Genomic DNA, 17,444 nt, shown 5'->3' with positions numbered 1-17,444 from the left:
TAATCTCTTAGACTCTGAGTCTCTTTGCAAAAAGGGACTCTGACAGTACCCCCCTCTTAAGGATTGTTTTGACTGTTGGGTCAGAGAACATATGTAAAACAGGCAGCCCAGTGCCAGGTATCTATAAAGCATTCCACAAACATTAGCTTTTTGCATTTACCATCTGGAATGCCTGCTAACAGCCTCTAGCTAATCACTGGAAACTTGTGAGAAATCTGTTTCTGCTTGAGTTAATGTTGTAGCCCCGAAGAAGGACGGGTCAGTGGTTATGAGAGCAGCGTTCATCTGTGGGGACTGAAGTCCTCTTGCCAGATTCTTCAAACCCTTTCCACGTTTTCGAGTTCGTTAACTACAGATCAGAGCTCACGTACTGGAATACCTCAAGGTCCCATCAGATACCATAGGAGGGGGGCTTCAAAAAAATATTGTGGACAATATAATCAAAAGATAAGCTTATTTTGATGCCAAAAAATTGAAATCCATTCACAGTTTTTATATCATACACATTTCCCCTGGGCTTTGTGAAGACTTTGTGTATGTATGAATTTCAAAAAAATTTAGTACTATGGTAAACTTATCTTCTAATCCCATTTGCCCATAAACTTTTTTTTTTTTTTGCTTTATCCATGAACATTTTGAAGTACCCTTTTATATGCCTGACATCAGCTAGCTGTTCATATATTAATGTGCTGGAATATTCTTTATATCTACTAAGAAATATGTTCTCTCACATCTCCCTCAAAACAAGAACTCCCTTCAACCCTTTTCATTTTCTGTTTTGGATAAAGACGTAAGTTCAGATACAGACTTCTCTACAAAGTAACTGCAAATGCAATGATAAGCTCTCAACATAGAAATTAATGGAGATTGAGAGCAGTGGTTGCAACCTGGAGTTCCTGTGGCCACAGGGGATTTATGTCCAGTCAACAATCTTCTGAGCATCCAAAAGAAGTCAGATTCTGGAGTTTTATTTGACTTTTCCTCATCATTAAATGCTATTTTTTTTTTCAAAACATTATAAGGTTAAAAAAAAAAAAAAACTACTGAGGACGGAATTTGGCCCGAGGCAGCCAGTTGGTTACCTCTGAGCCAAACAGAGAAATTCCATCCATCACTTATGGGATGATGACTGAACTCTCCCAAACACAGCGATCAGAGTGAGTGGAAGGCAATGCCGCCCCAGGGCTGCTTCTCCCTGGATGATGTCACTAGAGTCCAGGCAGAATCTGTCACCAGTGCTTGTTGTGCCACGGGGCCCTGCCTTCAGCTCCAGGTGAACCAGCCTCACCAGGAATCCACCTTTAAGCAGCCAAGGATTGGAGAAAGCATCATGTAAATCCGAGGACGGAGGAGACGGCTGAGACGAGGTGCTGAGCCCTCTGGATAATGGCCTGTTGGGAAGGAAACTTCTTTGGCCTTGTCCATGGAGTTCGTGGGTCAGTACCAGGGTAAAGGAGACCTCTAGGGCACTGAACTGGGCCCTACCACTCCTTAGGGATTTAGCCCCCACCCCACTCTCACCACACACTGCCATTCAACAATTCTTTAAACTGAGCCAAACATTTATCATCTTTGCAAAGCCTTTTCTTGCAAGACAACTCAAGCAAATTTATAACCAAGGGAACTGTGCCTTGGAAGAATGGTGTTTTCTTAATCATCTTCCCAGAGCGAGCCTCAGCAGAGCCAGGCCAGAGCTGAGTGAGAATCCTGCCCATGAATTTTTCTAGGGGTCCCCAAACAACTCCCACTCCCACTCCCACCACCCTAAAAACCATGGCCAACATTTATCCAATACTTCTTCTGTGCCAGGCACTATTCTGTAACATGTACCCCTTGAATCGTCTCATTTATCCCTCCAACAACAGGATGAAGTGACTACGTTCTTTATTTGAAGAAGTAGGCACAACAGTTGAGTGAAGTAAGTCTCTCACAGTCACCTGGCTGGTATGTGGTACCATCTGGTTTCCAGTGCAGGTACTGGGACAAAAGACATCATTTAGGTGCCTGTCTCTAGGTGTGTTCAAAAGGGGAAGCAGATTCTTCACCAGAACTCCTGGAAAAGAAAGTGCCCTGGGGACTGATGGACCTCAAAGAAGATGAGCTGAGACTTGAATGTTTCAGCCCACGGGAAAAAAAAAAAAGTAAAAAGTTTAAAAATATTTCCCCTTGAATGAGAATCCAAGATTGTAGAGACTGGACCTTTCAAAAGCCCTATTCCAATTCACTCCGTTTACTTTGGAAGTCTCTTTTGTCACTGAGCTCAAGAGAGCAAAACCAGGACTTCCCCCAAAAAGAGAAGGTGGTGAACGTGGACAGGGAGAGAGTTTCATGGGGTGTGAGAGTCTGTCTCCGAGAAAACTGCTCCCGAAGCCAGAAGAGTCCCCCTCCCACCCACACACCTCCCAGCCCAGCTCCCCTGGACCTCGTAGGTGCTGGTGATTCCCAGTTTGTAGAACACGGGAAGGAAGATCTCCGCGCTGATGACGACCACTAAGAAGTAGGTGAGGGCAAAGATGCTGTACATAGCCCCAAAACGGTAGACTTCGGAGGGGGAGCCCAGGATGGTGACGGCCGACATGAAGCTGGCGGTGAGGGACAACGCCACCGGTACTGCGGTCATGCTGCGGCCGCCCATCAGGAAGTCCTTGGAGGTCTGCTGGCCGCCCCCCGCGAAGGCGTAGTAGATGCCGATGGCGGCCGAGATAAGCAGCATGCCCGCGAACACCAGGTAATCCCACACCACGAAGGTGCCGATGTCCCTCGGCGCGTCCATGGCAGTGCCTTTGCCGGCGCCCCGCACGCAAACCCGCGGCCCCGCGGCGCGCAGCCCGGCCCCGCGCTCCGGCCTTGGCCGCCTGGCGCGCACTTCTTATTCCCGGGCGCCGCGGGCGCGGCGGGCGTGGCGCCCAGCGGAGATGACAGGCGTCTCCAGGTGTCCGTCGGCCGGTTGCGGCGCCCCGCGAAGGTGGTGGTGGTGACGGAGGGGAGTGGCGGGTACCGGCCTCTGAGCGAGCGCTCACCAGGTACGGGGTTGGGGTGCCTCGGCTTGCCGGGGAGCCAGGGACACCTGGGCAGGTGAGAACTGGAGCCTCCAGTGGACTCTAGCAGGTCCACGGCGCTCAGCGCCAACTTTGACGGCACACGCGGGGACGCACCGTTTAAATGAGCAGGCGAATGGGTCGAAGGGCAATTGTTAACGCCTTTAGCTTTCCAGTTAAACTGCCCAGACCTCACAGGGAGGTGCGCCTGGAGTTTTGAGGTTCCTTTACTTGACAGGTTAATAGGTGACACGGAGGACGATGTGCCATGTACTGAGACAGCCCTTAGACGGGTAAGGGATTAGCAAGAAGATGTCTAGACTTTCGGTTGCCTGCGTTTTCATTCCACAAACACGTCTAATCCCCTATGGTGTTGCAGAATGATAGTTGCCGTAATAGTCACCATATCTGCTATGAATGAGCCTTAGGATGTGACACCTACATCTTGGCGCCTCTTATATTAATTAGTGTAATTCTTGTTACCCTTGACGAGTGAACTATCTTCATCTTTCAAATGATGAATCTGCTTTAGCAAGGCGATTAAGTCACTTGCCCAAGGAGATGGTGGAGATTAAGGTTTTTAATTAAAGTCTGATTTCGGAGCTTGTCCTCCTAATTACAATGCTGTACTCTGTACAGTCTGAACATAAATACTCGATAAAGGTGGACACAAATGTGGACAGGAAAGTGACTATTCCTGAAAGAATTCAGGAGACTAGATCATTTCCAGTATCAACACTCAAGATATATTTTAAGTGGCTTGCCTGGAAATATTACTAAGAACACCTGTGTCACACTCATAAAGTAATGACTCAAGGTTATCCTGAAATATCCCCCTCCCCAGTTAAATATGCTCAGCCATAAGTCTGCAGAGGATCTTCAAAACGTTCATGGAAAATGGGTATTGCGGAAAAAACTCTGCATGGATTTCAAAATTCTTCCGCATAAAAATACACTTATCTTTTAATTCCATTTTCCATGAACTTTTTGAGGTCCCGTCATATCTCAGGCAGTCCTTCATTTGCATACATGTTTATAATTTTCCAGTTGATCTTTGGTAAACAATAACAAAACAATTTTAGCTCAACAAAATGGATGAAGAAAGCTATCTGAATAATATTTTCAGAAGGAAATAAAGTGAGAAACAGGAGCTAAGTGCAAGTAATTCAATGATTTAAACAAGTATGTGGTTTGGAATTATGTTCCATTTGATTTATATCTACATGTTACACACACATTTACGTATAGTATATAAGATACTATATATTATACATGTGTATATATATATAAAATAAATCAACCTGCAAAAATAACACATGCAACAATCCATCTTGAGGACCCTTCTAGAATTGACTATTTCTGTGGAACTTCTTGAAAGCCCAGTAGCCCTAGATAATAGGAAAATGTTGTTTAAACAAAATTCATCTTCTTTTGGACACCTAGCCAGGCCTCCAGCAGTTATGCCCATAGTCATGCTAAAGACAGAACAGCTTGAGGTTAAACTTACACATTGAAACCTGGCCTCCTGACTTTGCTACCTATTAGCTATGACATCTTGGGCAAGTACTTGCTTCTATGTCTTAGTTTCCAATACCTAAAATGACAGGGAGTGATTCTTTTTAAGACTTATTCATTTTTATGAAAGGCAGAGTGACAGAGAGAGGTGGGGAGGTAGGGAGATAGATCTTCTATCCTGTAGTTCACTCCCCAGACAGCTGCATTGGCCAGGGCTGGGCCAGGCTGATGCCAGGAGGCTAGAACTCCATCTGAGTCTCTCATGTGGGTGGCAGGGGCCCAAACACTTGGGCCATTTTCTGTTGCCTACCCAGACACATTAGCAAGGAGATAGATCAGAAGCTGAGCAGTCAGAACTCAAGCCCACACTCTAATATGGGATGTGAGTGTCACAAGCAGTAGCAGAGGCTTAATCCATCGAGCCACAATGCCGGCCCCAAGAATGATTTCTTATTTCACAGAATTATAGAAAGTTGAATAAGATTATTTGTAAATAGCCTCTAATGCTATGACGTACTGCCATTGTATAATTGTTTGTATAATTGTCTCCTGCTTTACTGTTGGTTGAGAACAGGGATGGTGTGAGTTACAGCTTGTAAGTACTGCCATGAAACACAGCCTCTGTTTAGTTATTTGCCTTTGCTTTATAACTTGTATGTACTGCCATGAACTATGTGCATTGTTCTTTCAGGTTTTTCAAGTGTCCTGATGTATGTCTTCACATAATATTTTCAAAAGAATACTTATATATGAACATTCTATTTCCTGAACCTTTGAATGTAGGAGTTGTACACCTGTTGTCTTCACACATGAGAAAAAAGAATTAGATTATAATCTTTTGTCCTCAAAGAATTGTAGGTATGTGTCTAGTGTCTTACTCTTTTAATTTAAAATTTTTTAATTTTATTTGAAATGCAGAGAGACACACAGAGAAGCAGAAGTATATTTTCCATCTGCTGGTTCATTCTCCTAATACCTGCAACCGTTGGGGCAGAACTAATACTAAATCAGGAGCCCACATGTGTGGTAGGGACCCAAGTACCTGAACTATCATCTTCTGTCTTTCAGGATGTTCATTACAGGGAGCTGGATGAGAAGCCAAGTAGCCAGGACTCAAACCAGGCACTTCAAAATGGGATGCAGACAGCCCAAGCAGCAATTTAACCATTGTGCCAAATGCTTTGCCTCTAGAGTCTTCTAGTATTTCCCATTGGAACGTTACCTCATGTTACCTCAGACACCTTTCTTCTACCACTTCTTTCCCCCGTGTTCTCCTCTCCAGTCACAGCATCTCCTTTACTGTTCCTGGAACAAACCAAGCCTCTGTCTTTTTTTTTTTTTTTTTAGATTTATTTATTTATTTGAAAGGCAGAGTTACAGAGAGGCAGAAGGAGAGAGAGAGAGAGAGGGAGAGAGAGAGAGAGAGACAGGTTTTCCATCCGCTCGTTCACTCCCCAAATGGCTGCAATGGCCGAATCTGCGGCAATCCAAAGCCAGGAGCCAGGAGATTCCTCCAGATCTCCCACGCGGGTGCAGGGGCCCAAGCACTTGGGCCATCTTCACTGCTTTCCCAGGCCATAGCAGAGAGCTGAATCGGAAGTGGAGCAGCTGGGACTCGAACCGGCGCCCGTATGGGATGCTGGCACTGCAGGCAGCAGCTTTAGCTGCTATGCCACAGCGCCGGCGGCCCCAAGCCTCTGTCTTTGCACATGCTGCTCCCTATACCTACAATATCTTCTTTCAGATATCACCGGGACTTCCCACCCTTACCTCATTCAGGTGTCTGCTCAAATGTCGCCTCCTCGTTTTTTTCTGCACATAATTTTACAATCTGACATTATAAAGATATTCCCCAATGTTTGATGTTTTGACCCATAATCTTTCTACTTCAGGATAACGCAAAAGCAGTAGGCATTCAGTAGAAACCATACTTCAAATTTTGAGTGTTCATCTTTTCCTAGTGATGTGAAGTATGATACTCTCCCATGATGTTAGGCAGGGACGTGAGCACAGCCCCCAGTCAGCCCTTCAACATGAAATTTGAACAAGTGTTTTCCGCTTAATGTTATTTTCAGCCAATGATGGGTTTATCAGTGTGTAGCCCACTGTAAGTCAAGGAGCATCTGGAAGTCTTTGCTTAGCTTGTTCATGTTCTGCCTCCTCCCACCAGAATAGAAAGTCCATGAAGGCAGGGACTGTTTGCTGCCATATTCCCTGAGTCCAAAACAATCTGGTACACAATAGGTATTTTTTACAATGCTTGCTGAATAAATCAATAGAAAACAGAAGAAATTATTAGAAAATTCTCTTGACTAGATTGACTTGTTCCCGATTTCCAATGTAAATTTCCCATTTGCCCATGTTTTCATGTACACTTTGGAGGGAAAATGAGAGAAACCACACCAGGAAATACTTTTTATTTTAAAGCTGGCTTTAGACTCAAACACTTCTTAGTAATTTACCTTCATGTTTTCCTTACCCACTTTATCACATAGTTGTGAACTAATTTCTGGCTTTTGTTACCGATTTTATTGGTAGCCATCCTACTGAGTGTGAGATGGTATCTCACAGTTTGGATTTGCATTTCCCTAATAGTTAATGATGTTCAGCATTTTTTCATGTGCTTATTGAGCATCTGTGTATCTTCTTTGGAAAAATATCTATTCAAGTTCTTTTCCCATTTATTTTATTTTATTTTTTATAGTTCATGGGATGCCTTTTTATTGAGATATTTCAAATACATAAACACTTTGAAGTTTTCAAGATATTTTAAGGTCCCATTTAAAGAAGCTGATTAACATGACATGATTCTAAAAGTCTGCCTCTTTCACATCCAAGCAATATACAGCATTTATTTATCAAACAGTGTGTTTTCCTTTTAATAATCTCCAGGATGCTGGGTTCGCAGGTTGCCATTTGATTATCTTACTTCATTTCCTCAGATTGCCTTCTTCCTTGCTCCCTCCACAGTGAGTGCCCTGGACACTTTATGTGCTCATATACAGAAGTATAGAGTTAGCTCGGGAATGAGACGGGAGGAAACGAAAAGACAATACATAGGCGCAGAAGCTGGGATGGGTAAGAGCCCACTTGGGAGGCCCCATAGTAGGCCAGATGCCCTAAGGAGGCAGAAGTGCTCAGGTCTAGCACTCATAACAGAAGATTGGATTCATCTGCTTTCCTTTGTGGTTATCAAGTGGGTTACACTTGACATCCTACAGTTGTAACACCTGAATTAGCATCTATACCAGTTCAACCTCAATAACATAAACACTGCTTCTTTACGGTACTCTACCCCTTTCAGTTGTTGGATTCCAAAATTACGTCTTTATAAGGTGTGTGCCTCAGAACATAGCCCATTAATTATTTAAAATACATTAATCTGGGGCTGGCACTGTGGTGTAGCAGGTAAAGCCACAGCCTGTGACACTGGCATCCCATGTGGGCGTGAGTTCAAGTCCCAGTTGTTCCACTTCCAACTCAGTTCCCTGCTAATGGCCTGAGAAAAACAGCAGAATATGGCCCAGGTGTTTGGACCCCTCCCACCATGTTCGAGATGCACATGAAGCTCCTGGCTACTGGCTCAGGCCCGGCCCAAGTGATGGCTGTTGCAGCCTTTTTGGGGGAATGAACCAGCAGATGGAGATATCTCTCTCTCTCTCTATCTCTCTCTGTCTCTCTCTGTCTCTGTGTGTGTGTGTGTGTCTCCCTGTCTCTATATAACTCTTTCAAAATAAATAAATACATCTTTAAAAATGAAATAAAAAACATTAGTTTCTTAAATTAGGTACAAAACAAAATAGAATAATACTAGCTTTCATGATTGCCCATTGTTTGCCTTTATTGAAATTTTCATGCTGGCACCGTGGCACAACAGGCTAATCCTCCACCTAGGGGCACCAGCACACCAGGTTCTAGTCCTGGTCTGGGCGCCAGATTCTGTCCCGGTTGCCCCTCTTCCAGGCCAACTCTCTGCTGTGGCCCAGGAGTGCAGTGGAGGATGGCCCAAGTCCTTGGGCCCTGCACCCACATGGGAGACCAGGTGAAGCACCTGGCTCCTGGCTTCGGATCAGCATGGTGCGCCAGCCGCGGCGGCCATTGGAGGGTGAACCAAGGGCAAAAAGGAAGACCTTTCTCTCTGTCCCTCTCTCTCACTGTCCACTCTGCCTGTCAAAAAAAAATTTCATTTCTGGAGCCAGTGCTGTGACATAGCATGAAAAGCTGCTGCCTGCAGTGCCAGCATCCCATATGGGCACCGGTTCAAGTCCTGGCTGCTCCACTTTCGATCCAGCTCTCTGCTATGGCCTGGGAAAGCAGTAGAAGATGGCCCAAGTCTTTGGGTCCCTGTACCCATGTAGGGGACCCAGAAGATCCTGGCTCGTGGTTTCCTATTGACCCAGCTCTGGCCATTGCAGCCATATTGGGGAGTGAACCGGCAGATGGAAGACTTCTCTCTCTCTCTCTCCTTCTGCCTCTCTGTAACTCTCTGCCTTTCAAATAGAGAAATCTTAAAAAACATTTTCATTTCTGCATACAGCTTTGAGTTGCTATCTAGTATCCATTCATTTAATCTTGCAGGATTCTCTTAAGCATTTCTTCAAGGAAGGTCTAGTAGTAATAAACTTTCTCAGCTTTTATCTGGAATGTCTTAATTTCCTTTGAAACACAATTTTTACAAGATACAGAATTCTTGGTTGAAAGTTTTTTTTTAGCACTCTGAATATATTGACTCAAGTTTCTGACTTAAAAAATCTGTTGATAATCTATTGAGGATCACTTATATGCGATGAGTCACTTCTCTCTTATTGCTTTCACTTTTTAAAAAAAAATTTGATTGTGCTTCTTGCTGGGGATCTCTGAGTTCATTGGAGTTCATTGAGCTTCTTGGATGTTTATATTTTTTCTCTGTTCACAAAACTAAATCATTTCCATTGTCTTCTCTTCAAGTCCATTGATTCTTTCTTATGCCTACCCAACTCTGATGCTGAATACCTCCAGTGAACTTTTCATTTTAATTATCGTGCTTTTCAACTTTAGAGTTTTTATTTTATTTTTAGGTTTCCTGTATTGATATTTGTATTTTGTGGAGACATCAAAATCTTCACCTGCTGCATATCTCCCTTTAGATTTTTACACATCTATAAGATAGTTGTCTTAAAATTTTTATCTAGGAACTCAGTCATAAGGTTTGTCTCTGTGCCAAGGATCTGAGGTGCAAACTTAAAGTCTCCTCCATTCTTTAATATGCCTCTGCCTTTCCCTTGGCATGCACAGTCACTTTCTAATTTTCTATATAAAAGCAGTTGTATTTTTAATCCTGGTCTTTAATGTCTGGAACCCAAAAGGGGAAAATGAGAACAGTGAAGGTGGGGGAGGGTTCCAGACCTTTAAATCATCCCAAAGTCACTTCAGCCAAAGGGGAAGGAACTTTCAACACTGGTGAGAGGAGGACCGAACAATGGCTTCCAGCCTCTGCACCTGTGTGATGAGAAGCAGCAGTCACAGCACAGATCTCCAATCTTTGCAAGAGCCCTTGGAACAGACTGTATCCTTGTCATTTTTGCCCACTCTGGATCCCACAAGCTGGTTACAAGCTGCGTTAGCATCATGTGCACATTTCAAAATAGGATCTACTTCATGAAAAAATAATTTGCAATTGTTTTAGGAACATTTTTGACATAAAGGGTGGAACGGAGACAAAGCTCATTAAGAAGATATACAAGGTACTATCCCAGTTATACAAGCTGTAATACTTTAAGTGAGAGTCATGATTACAAATGAAAATCTCTTCATAATACAGAAAAAGTTTATGTCAATCATGAAAGGATTATGTCTGTGCCAGACACTTGGTGAAAGGACAGGATTCTGAGCTGACAGAAGTTCTAAATGTTTGCTATCCCTAAAGATAGGTTTAGAAGTAAATACTGTTTAAAATTGTAAAGTCAACAGTTAAGAGAGTGATATTTACCACCTTCAAATTTAAACTTTCATTGTCTTATTATCTAAAAACAGATTCTTTCCTAAATAAGGTAGACTATATTAGCTATGGCTCCAAATCCTTTTTTGTTTCTCTCTAGAACTTTCCTACCAAGTTTAGTTTTATTCATCTCACTACTAATTTACTTATAAACATATAAAAATATAATATGTCTATTTATATAGCACCTTATAATTGAACATTTTAAGTTTTAGAAGTATATTTACACTTAATATTTTATGGGAAATGACAGTTTAAAGCATAATAGGTATGTATGCACTTTTTCTCAGTCCTATGTTTGGGATGTTTTTAAAGTCTGGCAAAACATCTTTTCTCCCAGAAACATAATCAGTGGTTCTTTGCTACACCTGAAGGTAAGAGATATAAATATCTAAAAGAAACTCAAAAGAACCAAACAGGTTTCTCTAGAGTGGAATTAGGTTTCCATTTCTTATTAATTACTTCACATTGCACATTGCACAGGAGTGTTTACAACTTATCCTGTAACAAGGAAACAAGGATGAAGTTATATTTAAATTTACAGCATTATATTTATATATTTTACATGTTCTTGGAGTAGGTTTCTTTTGTATAAACACAGGAGTGTGTCTGAATGGCTTCTTTAATTATTATTTTTTTTGGCCGGCGCTGCGGCTCACTAGGCTAATCCTCCGCCTTGCAGCGCCGGCACACCGGGTTCTAGTCCCGGTCGGGGCACCGATCCTGTCCCGGTTGCCCCTCTTCCAGGCCAGCTCTCTGCTGTGGCCAGGGAGTGCAGTGGAGGATGGCCCAAGTCCTTGGGCCCTGCACCCCATGGGAGACCAGGAGAAGTACCTGGCTCCTGCCATCGGATCAGCGCGGTGCGCCGGCCGCAGCGCACTACCGCGGCGGCCATTGGAGGGTGAACCAACGGCAAAAGGAAGACCTTTCTCTCTCTCTCTCTCTCACTGTCCACTCTGCCTGTCAGAGTGCAGAGTGCACAGTGAGAGAGAGAGACAGAGAGAAAGGTCTTCCATTTTTGCCATTGGTTCACCCTCCAATGGCCACCACGGCTGGCACGCTGCGGCAGGCACACCTCACTGATCTGAAGCCAGGAGCCAGGTGCTTCTCCTGGTCTCCCATGGGGTGCAGGGCCCAAGCACTTGGGCCATCCTCCACTGCACTCCTGAGCCACAGCAGAGAGCTGGCCTGGAAGAGGGGCAACCAGGACAGAATCTGGTGCCCCAACCGGGACTAGAACCCGGTGTGCCGGCGCCACAAGGCGGAGAATTAGCCTATTGAGCCGCAGCGCCGGCTCTTTAATTATTTTAAAAGTAAAGTAGTTGGAGGGAAGCTAGTGGCAATGGACTGATAGTGTGTGGTAATTATTTCCAAGTGGAAAAAGGATATAGAATTTCTGACTTCTATCACTGCTCATACAAGGATACAGCCTGTTCTAAGGGCTCTTGCATTTTACCAGAAAACGTAACCATCCCCATTCATCTTGGAATATGTCCCATTTTTTTCTCTCTCTTATATTATTTCTTTCACTAATGTTCTCAACCCATGTACTCCTGTTAAAAACTTACCTATCATTTAAAGGGGAGTCAATATGCCCCCAATTTTTCTCTCCCTTATATGATTTCTTTCACTAACATTCTCAACCGATCTACTCCTATTAAAAACTTACCTATCATTTAAAGTGAATTGAGGCTTTTAATGGATCTAATGAAGCCAAAACCAAGACTTGGTGAGCTACTCCATATGCCTGCTTCATATCCATATTCTCTCTCTCTCTCTCTCTCTCTCTCTCTCTCTCTCTCTCGTTCTCTCTCCCCTCAAATGAGTTTTCTCTGCATTGCCACTGGTACACTGTCAGAAATGGCCAAGCAAGTGTTCAAATACCTTTAATTCAATGGACACCTTTGAATCCTAATTCTAAATACCTTGGAAAGGAAATCCTATTGGCTACTTTTGAGCCATGCATGCCTGGCCTCCCATCAGTTGTGGGCAGAATTGGTAGGGCTTCCTTGTGTTTGCCTAGATTCACCCTGAGGGTTGGGAAAGGGAACGAGGCCTCTTTGTAGGAGGGGAATGAGCTGGCTAGATACTCTGACGGGTTACTGCCTATTAATCATTAGTGTCATGGCATTATCTCTTGTGAGAGAATAAGCTCCTTGCGAAAATGACTTGCTTGCTCATCTTTGTAAATTCCCAAAAACCAACACTGTTTGTTACATTAAGAAAATACTGACGGGCTGGCACTGTGGCACAGAGGGTTAAGCTACCATCTGCAGTGCTAGCATCCCATATGGCACCTGGATGCTCCACTTCTAATCCAGCTCCCTGCTAATGCACCTGGGAAAGCAGCAGAAGATAACGCAAGTGCTTGGAACCCTGCACCCAGCTGGGAGACCTGGAAGAAACTCCTGGCTCCTGGCTTCTGCCTGGCCCAGCCCTGGTCATTGAGGCCATGTGGGGTGTGAACCAGCAGATAGAATCTCAATCTCTCTCTCTCTCTCTCTATCTCTCTCTCCCTCTCCCTCTCCCTCTCTCTCTCCCTCTCTCTCTTGCTCCCTTCCTCCCTCTCTGTTAATTCTGACTTTCAAATAAATAAATAAACCTTTGAAAAACAAAAGAAAATACTAAATCTTTTATTGTGTGGATAGGACTTTACAATGCCTGTTAGCATCAAGATTTTCTCCAAAGTTTCTTAAAACTTTAAGAGTGACTTTATTGGATCTCAAATCTAGAGTTACTCATATGCTTTCCTATTAAGGAAAAAAAAAGTATTTTTCTCTCATTTCTAAAAAAAATTTTCTAAAAAAATTCTCATTTATAGGAAAAAAGTCTTATTTTATAGGAAAAAAAGTCTTATTTTCTCTAATTTCTCTCACTGCTAAAGGGCTCCTAGAAGAACAGTAAATATAAGGCCTAGGAACAGGGCATAGCACAAAGTATGAATACTCATATCTCATTTCCTTTATGTTCAAAATGCAACTACAATATTACTACTTTTCTCTCTCTGCACAGTTTTTATCCTAACCCAAGTTACCAACTTCTCTTGGTTGAATCTCATGATAGTCTTCTAATTCATCTCTCAACACACAGTCTGTCTTTCACATATGAATCTGATTGGATTGCTCAGTACTGAAAATCTTCTAATGGATTCCAAAGTACTCAGATTTTGAACATGATCAGCCAAGGTCCTTTTTAATCTAGCACCTAACTACCTGCCTAGCATCAGCTCTTTCCATTTTGTTCTTCCTCATCGCATTCCATCACATCAGACTTCTTTAAAAAAATATATATATTTGGAAGAGTTACAGAGAGAGAGGGAAGAACACACAGAGAGATCTCCCATCTGCTGGTTCACCCCCCGATGACTACAATGAAGCCAGGAGCTTCTTCCAGGTCTTCCATGTGAGTGGCTAGACCCAAGCACCTGGGCCATCCTCTGCTGCTTTTCCCAAGCCACCAGCAGGGAGCTAGATTGGAAGTGGAGCAGCTGGGATTTGAACTGGTGCCCATATGGGATGCTAGCATTGCAGGCAGCAGCAGCACTTGCTATGCCATGACACTGGCCCCCACATCAGAATTCTTATTCCTTGAGCATATACAACAGGCTCTGCCAGAGTCTTTGTACTTAACCGTTCTTTTCTAAGAATGCTTTTTTCCAGACAGTCCATAGCTTACTTTCTCACATCATTCACAATTGCCTTGAAATGTCACCTCTGACTTGTCAGACCATCCCTTTTTTTTTTTTTTTGACAGGCAGAGTGGACAGTGAGAGAGAGAGACAGAGAGAAAGGTCTTCCTTTGCCGTTGGTTCACCCTCCAATGGCCGCCATGGCCGGCGCGCTGCGGCCGGTGCACCACGCTGATCTGAAGGCAGGAGCCAGGTGCTTCCTCCTGGTCTCCCATGGGGTGCAGGGCGCAAGCACTTGGGCCATCCTCTACTGCACTCCCAGGCCACAGCAGAGAGCTGGCCTGGAAGAGGGGCAACCGGGACAGAATCTGGTGCCCCAACCAGGACTAGAACCCGGTGTGCCAGTGCCGCAAGGCGGAGGATTAGCCTGTTGAGCCACAGCGCCAGCATAGACCATCCTTTATTATTCTGTATAAGATGTGACCCCACCACCACATCTCCACCTCCTATCATTTCCTGCTCTCCTTATCCAGTTTTTTTTTTTCCTACTACTTATGACAACCTGCTATTATACTATTCAGCCCTGCTCTGGTTAGGATTGTGATGGGAGGTTCAGGGTGTTATAAGAAGCAGACCTAATGAGTATATTAAGTACCTCAAGTCTAGGTTATTCAGTGTTCCCAATTTGGAGGAGATATCCTGATCTCCTGGGCCAAGGAAGCACTGTGTCCATTCATCATGAACTACCATACATCATTTTTGCACTCCTGGGAATGATTCATGTTGCTTTGCGTTTCTCCTTTAAAGTATTCAGGGAAATAATCATCTTGTACATTATCTTCATTCATATCTTTAATCTTTATTGTTCATTTTTCTCTTTGCATTAAATATTTAATTATGCAAACACTGAATATCAAGTGGATGCTTAGTGAGCACAAATGTAAGTCCTATAATAACTCTTTACTATGAGATAATTGTATCTATTTTATATTAGCAAAAATAGGTGTTACTTTGGAGGCTTGAGAAAAAAAAATCAGGACATTTGGCTTAGTGGTTAAGATGACTTTGTCACACACTAGAGTGTCTGGGGTCCACTTTTGGCTCTAGCTCCTGACTCCAGTTTCCTGCTAATGCAGACCTGGAAGGCAGGAGTAATGGCTCAGGTAATTAAGTTCCTGCTACCCATGTGGCAGGACTGAGTCCTTGGATCCTGGGTTTGGTCTGGCTCAGCCCCAGGTGTTGCAGGCATCTGAAGGGTGAAACAGCTTGCTCACTCTTTTTCTTAAATACTTTTTATATACATAGTTATAAAAAGAAAATATGCTGGCCAGCACCGTGGCTCACTTGGGTAATCCTCCACCTGTGTCGCCGGCATCCAATATGGGCGCCGGGTTCTATTATGGGTAGCTCCTCTTCCAGTCCAGCTCTCTGCTGTGGCCCGGGAGGGCAGTGGAGGATGGCCCAAGTGCTTGGGCCCTGCACCCACCTGGGAGACCAGGAGGAAGCACCTGGCTCCTGCCTTCGGATCAGCGCAGCACCAGCCATAGCGGCCATTTGGGTAGTGAACCAATGGAAGAAAGACCTTTCTCTCTGTCTCTCTGTCTCTCTCTCACTGTCTATATCTCTACATGTCAAATAAATTTAAAAAAAAGAAAAATGCTTTATCTGTCAAAATTAATGTTAAATAATAATTCACCCCCTCAAGAGCTTTTATTCAGGAGCAAATTATCTTCACTGATGAAAGAGTATTATACATTATTTGTTTATTTTCATATTTTATGTCTATCCCACTAGAATGTTAATTCTGCAAGAACCATGACATTGGTGGTTTTGTTGTTGTTGTTGTTGTCTTTTTAATATTTATTTGAAAAGCCAAGTTACAGAGAGAGAGAGAGAGAGAGAGAGAGAGAGAATGAGAGAAAGAGAGGCCTTCTATCATCTGGTTCACTTCCCAGCTGGCCACAATGGCTGGAGCTGGGCCAGGCCGAAGCCCGGAGCCTGGAACTCCATCTGGGTTTCTCACATGCATATAGGAGCCCAAGCACTTGTGCCATCTTTTATTGCTTTTCCAGATGCATTATCAGGGAGCTGGACCAGAAGTGGAGCAGCAGAACACAAACTGGTACCTATATGAGGTGCTGGCATTGCAGGCAGTGGCTTAATGCTGGTCCCACATTGTTTTATGTAGAATAATACCTGATACATGTAGATATTCAATAATTAACTATGAGCAAATTTAAATTGTCAATGAGAAAAACAATGTTTTGCTTGGAAAAACAAAGGTATAATTAATTACTATAGTTATATTAAAGGTATGAAAACAAAGAAACAGTGGAAGAGGACACAAAAATATTACAATAGTTATTAGAAAGTTGTATTTTTCACTAAAATTTTCAAATTTTGGAAATGTTCCATTATTTTGTTTAAAAAAATTTCATAAATGAAAACATGTTGAACTGGAAGTCGAAGAACTGGATTCTAGTACTGCTGTGGTGTATGATCTTAGGTATCTGTGCCTGTTTCCTCCTTAGTAAGTAGAAGGTCATAGGATTTCCCAACTCCAGAATTCTGATTCTACTCTCTGCCAACATTAGCCACTCCCAATCTTTCTCTCTATTGTTTCTATTCCTCTCTGGGCCAAAGGATAGAAATCTTCTAGAATGTCAGTAGGTCAATTTGAATAAGTGGAACCGTCTGCATCACTAACAGTCTTTACGATAATTATGTTCTTTAAAGAGATAGATTCTGCTGCACGCTCAACAACTGCTCTGTGTCCTGGCAGTGGTGGTGTGACCCATTCGTCTGATTTCATTCACTCTGGGTTCCAGGAACACATCAGAAAGCCCCGAGTTCAGCTGGCAGGGAGAAGCACAGCACATTCCATGGCATCAGGTCCCTGCTCTTCTGGTTTGGGTGGGGTGATGGGCTGGCCCTGGGCGAAGGCTGGCTTCTCTTTGCTTTTCTTATGTACGGCTTCTGTTTCTCTGGATACACAAGAGAGGACCTCTGACAGGGGAGGCAGCTTCTGCTGCCTGTGATGCAGAAATTTACAAAGCTAGAAGGTCAACACAGAAAACCTTGTGTGCTACTGGCTGTATTTCATTTTAAATAAAAACATTTCAAGGGCATGTATAATCAGTTTGTGCTGTGGAGATGAATGAGTTAATCAGGGTGTGCTTGGGGATTTCCCATATAGTGGGGGAGTTTGTTTCATGACTACAGCAATGTAGGATCCAAGGGACTCTCAAGTTTCAAAATCTCTAACTATAAGAAATAATTTCTTTAG

The 17,444-nt window shown here is 43.4% G+C and overlaps 1 protein-coding gene across 1 annotated transcript in view; it reads right to left on the bottom strand.

Annotated features, from left to right (window-relative positions):
* Window positions 1–2,773, bottom strand: part of SLC5A8 (solute carrier family 5 member 8) — a 56,160-nt gene extending 53,387 nt beyond the window's left edge. Inside the window, exon 1 of the mRNA XM_062201996.1 lies at window positions 2,423–2,773. Coding sequence (XP_062057980.1) covers window positions 2,423–2,773 — 351 coding nt within the window. The remainder of the gene's footprint in view (window positions 1–2,422) is intronic.
* Between the last annotated feature and the right edge of the window lie 14,671 nt (window positions 2,774–17,444).

The sequence above is a fragment of the Lepus europaeus genome, chromosome 10 (genome assembly GCF_033115175.1).
Source record: "Lepus europaeus isolate LE1 chromosome 10, mLepTim1.pri, whole genome shotgun sequence".
Lineage (NCBI taxonomy): Eukaryota > Metazoa > Chordata > Mammalia > Lagomorpha > Leporidae > Lepus > Lepus europaeus.
Note: the sequence above shows the minus strand (reverse complement) of the source record. Positions and strands in the feature narration are given on the sequence as shown.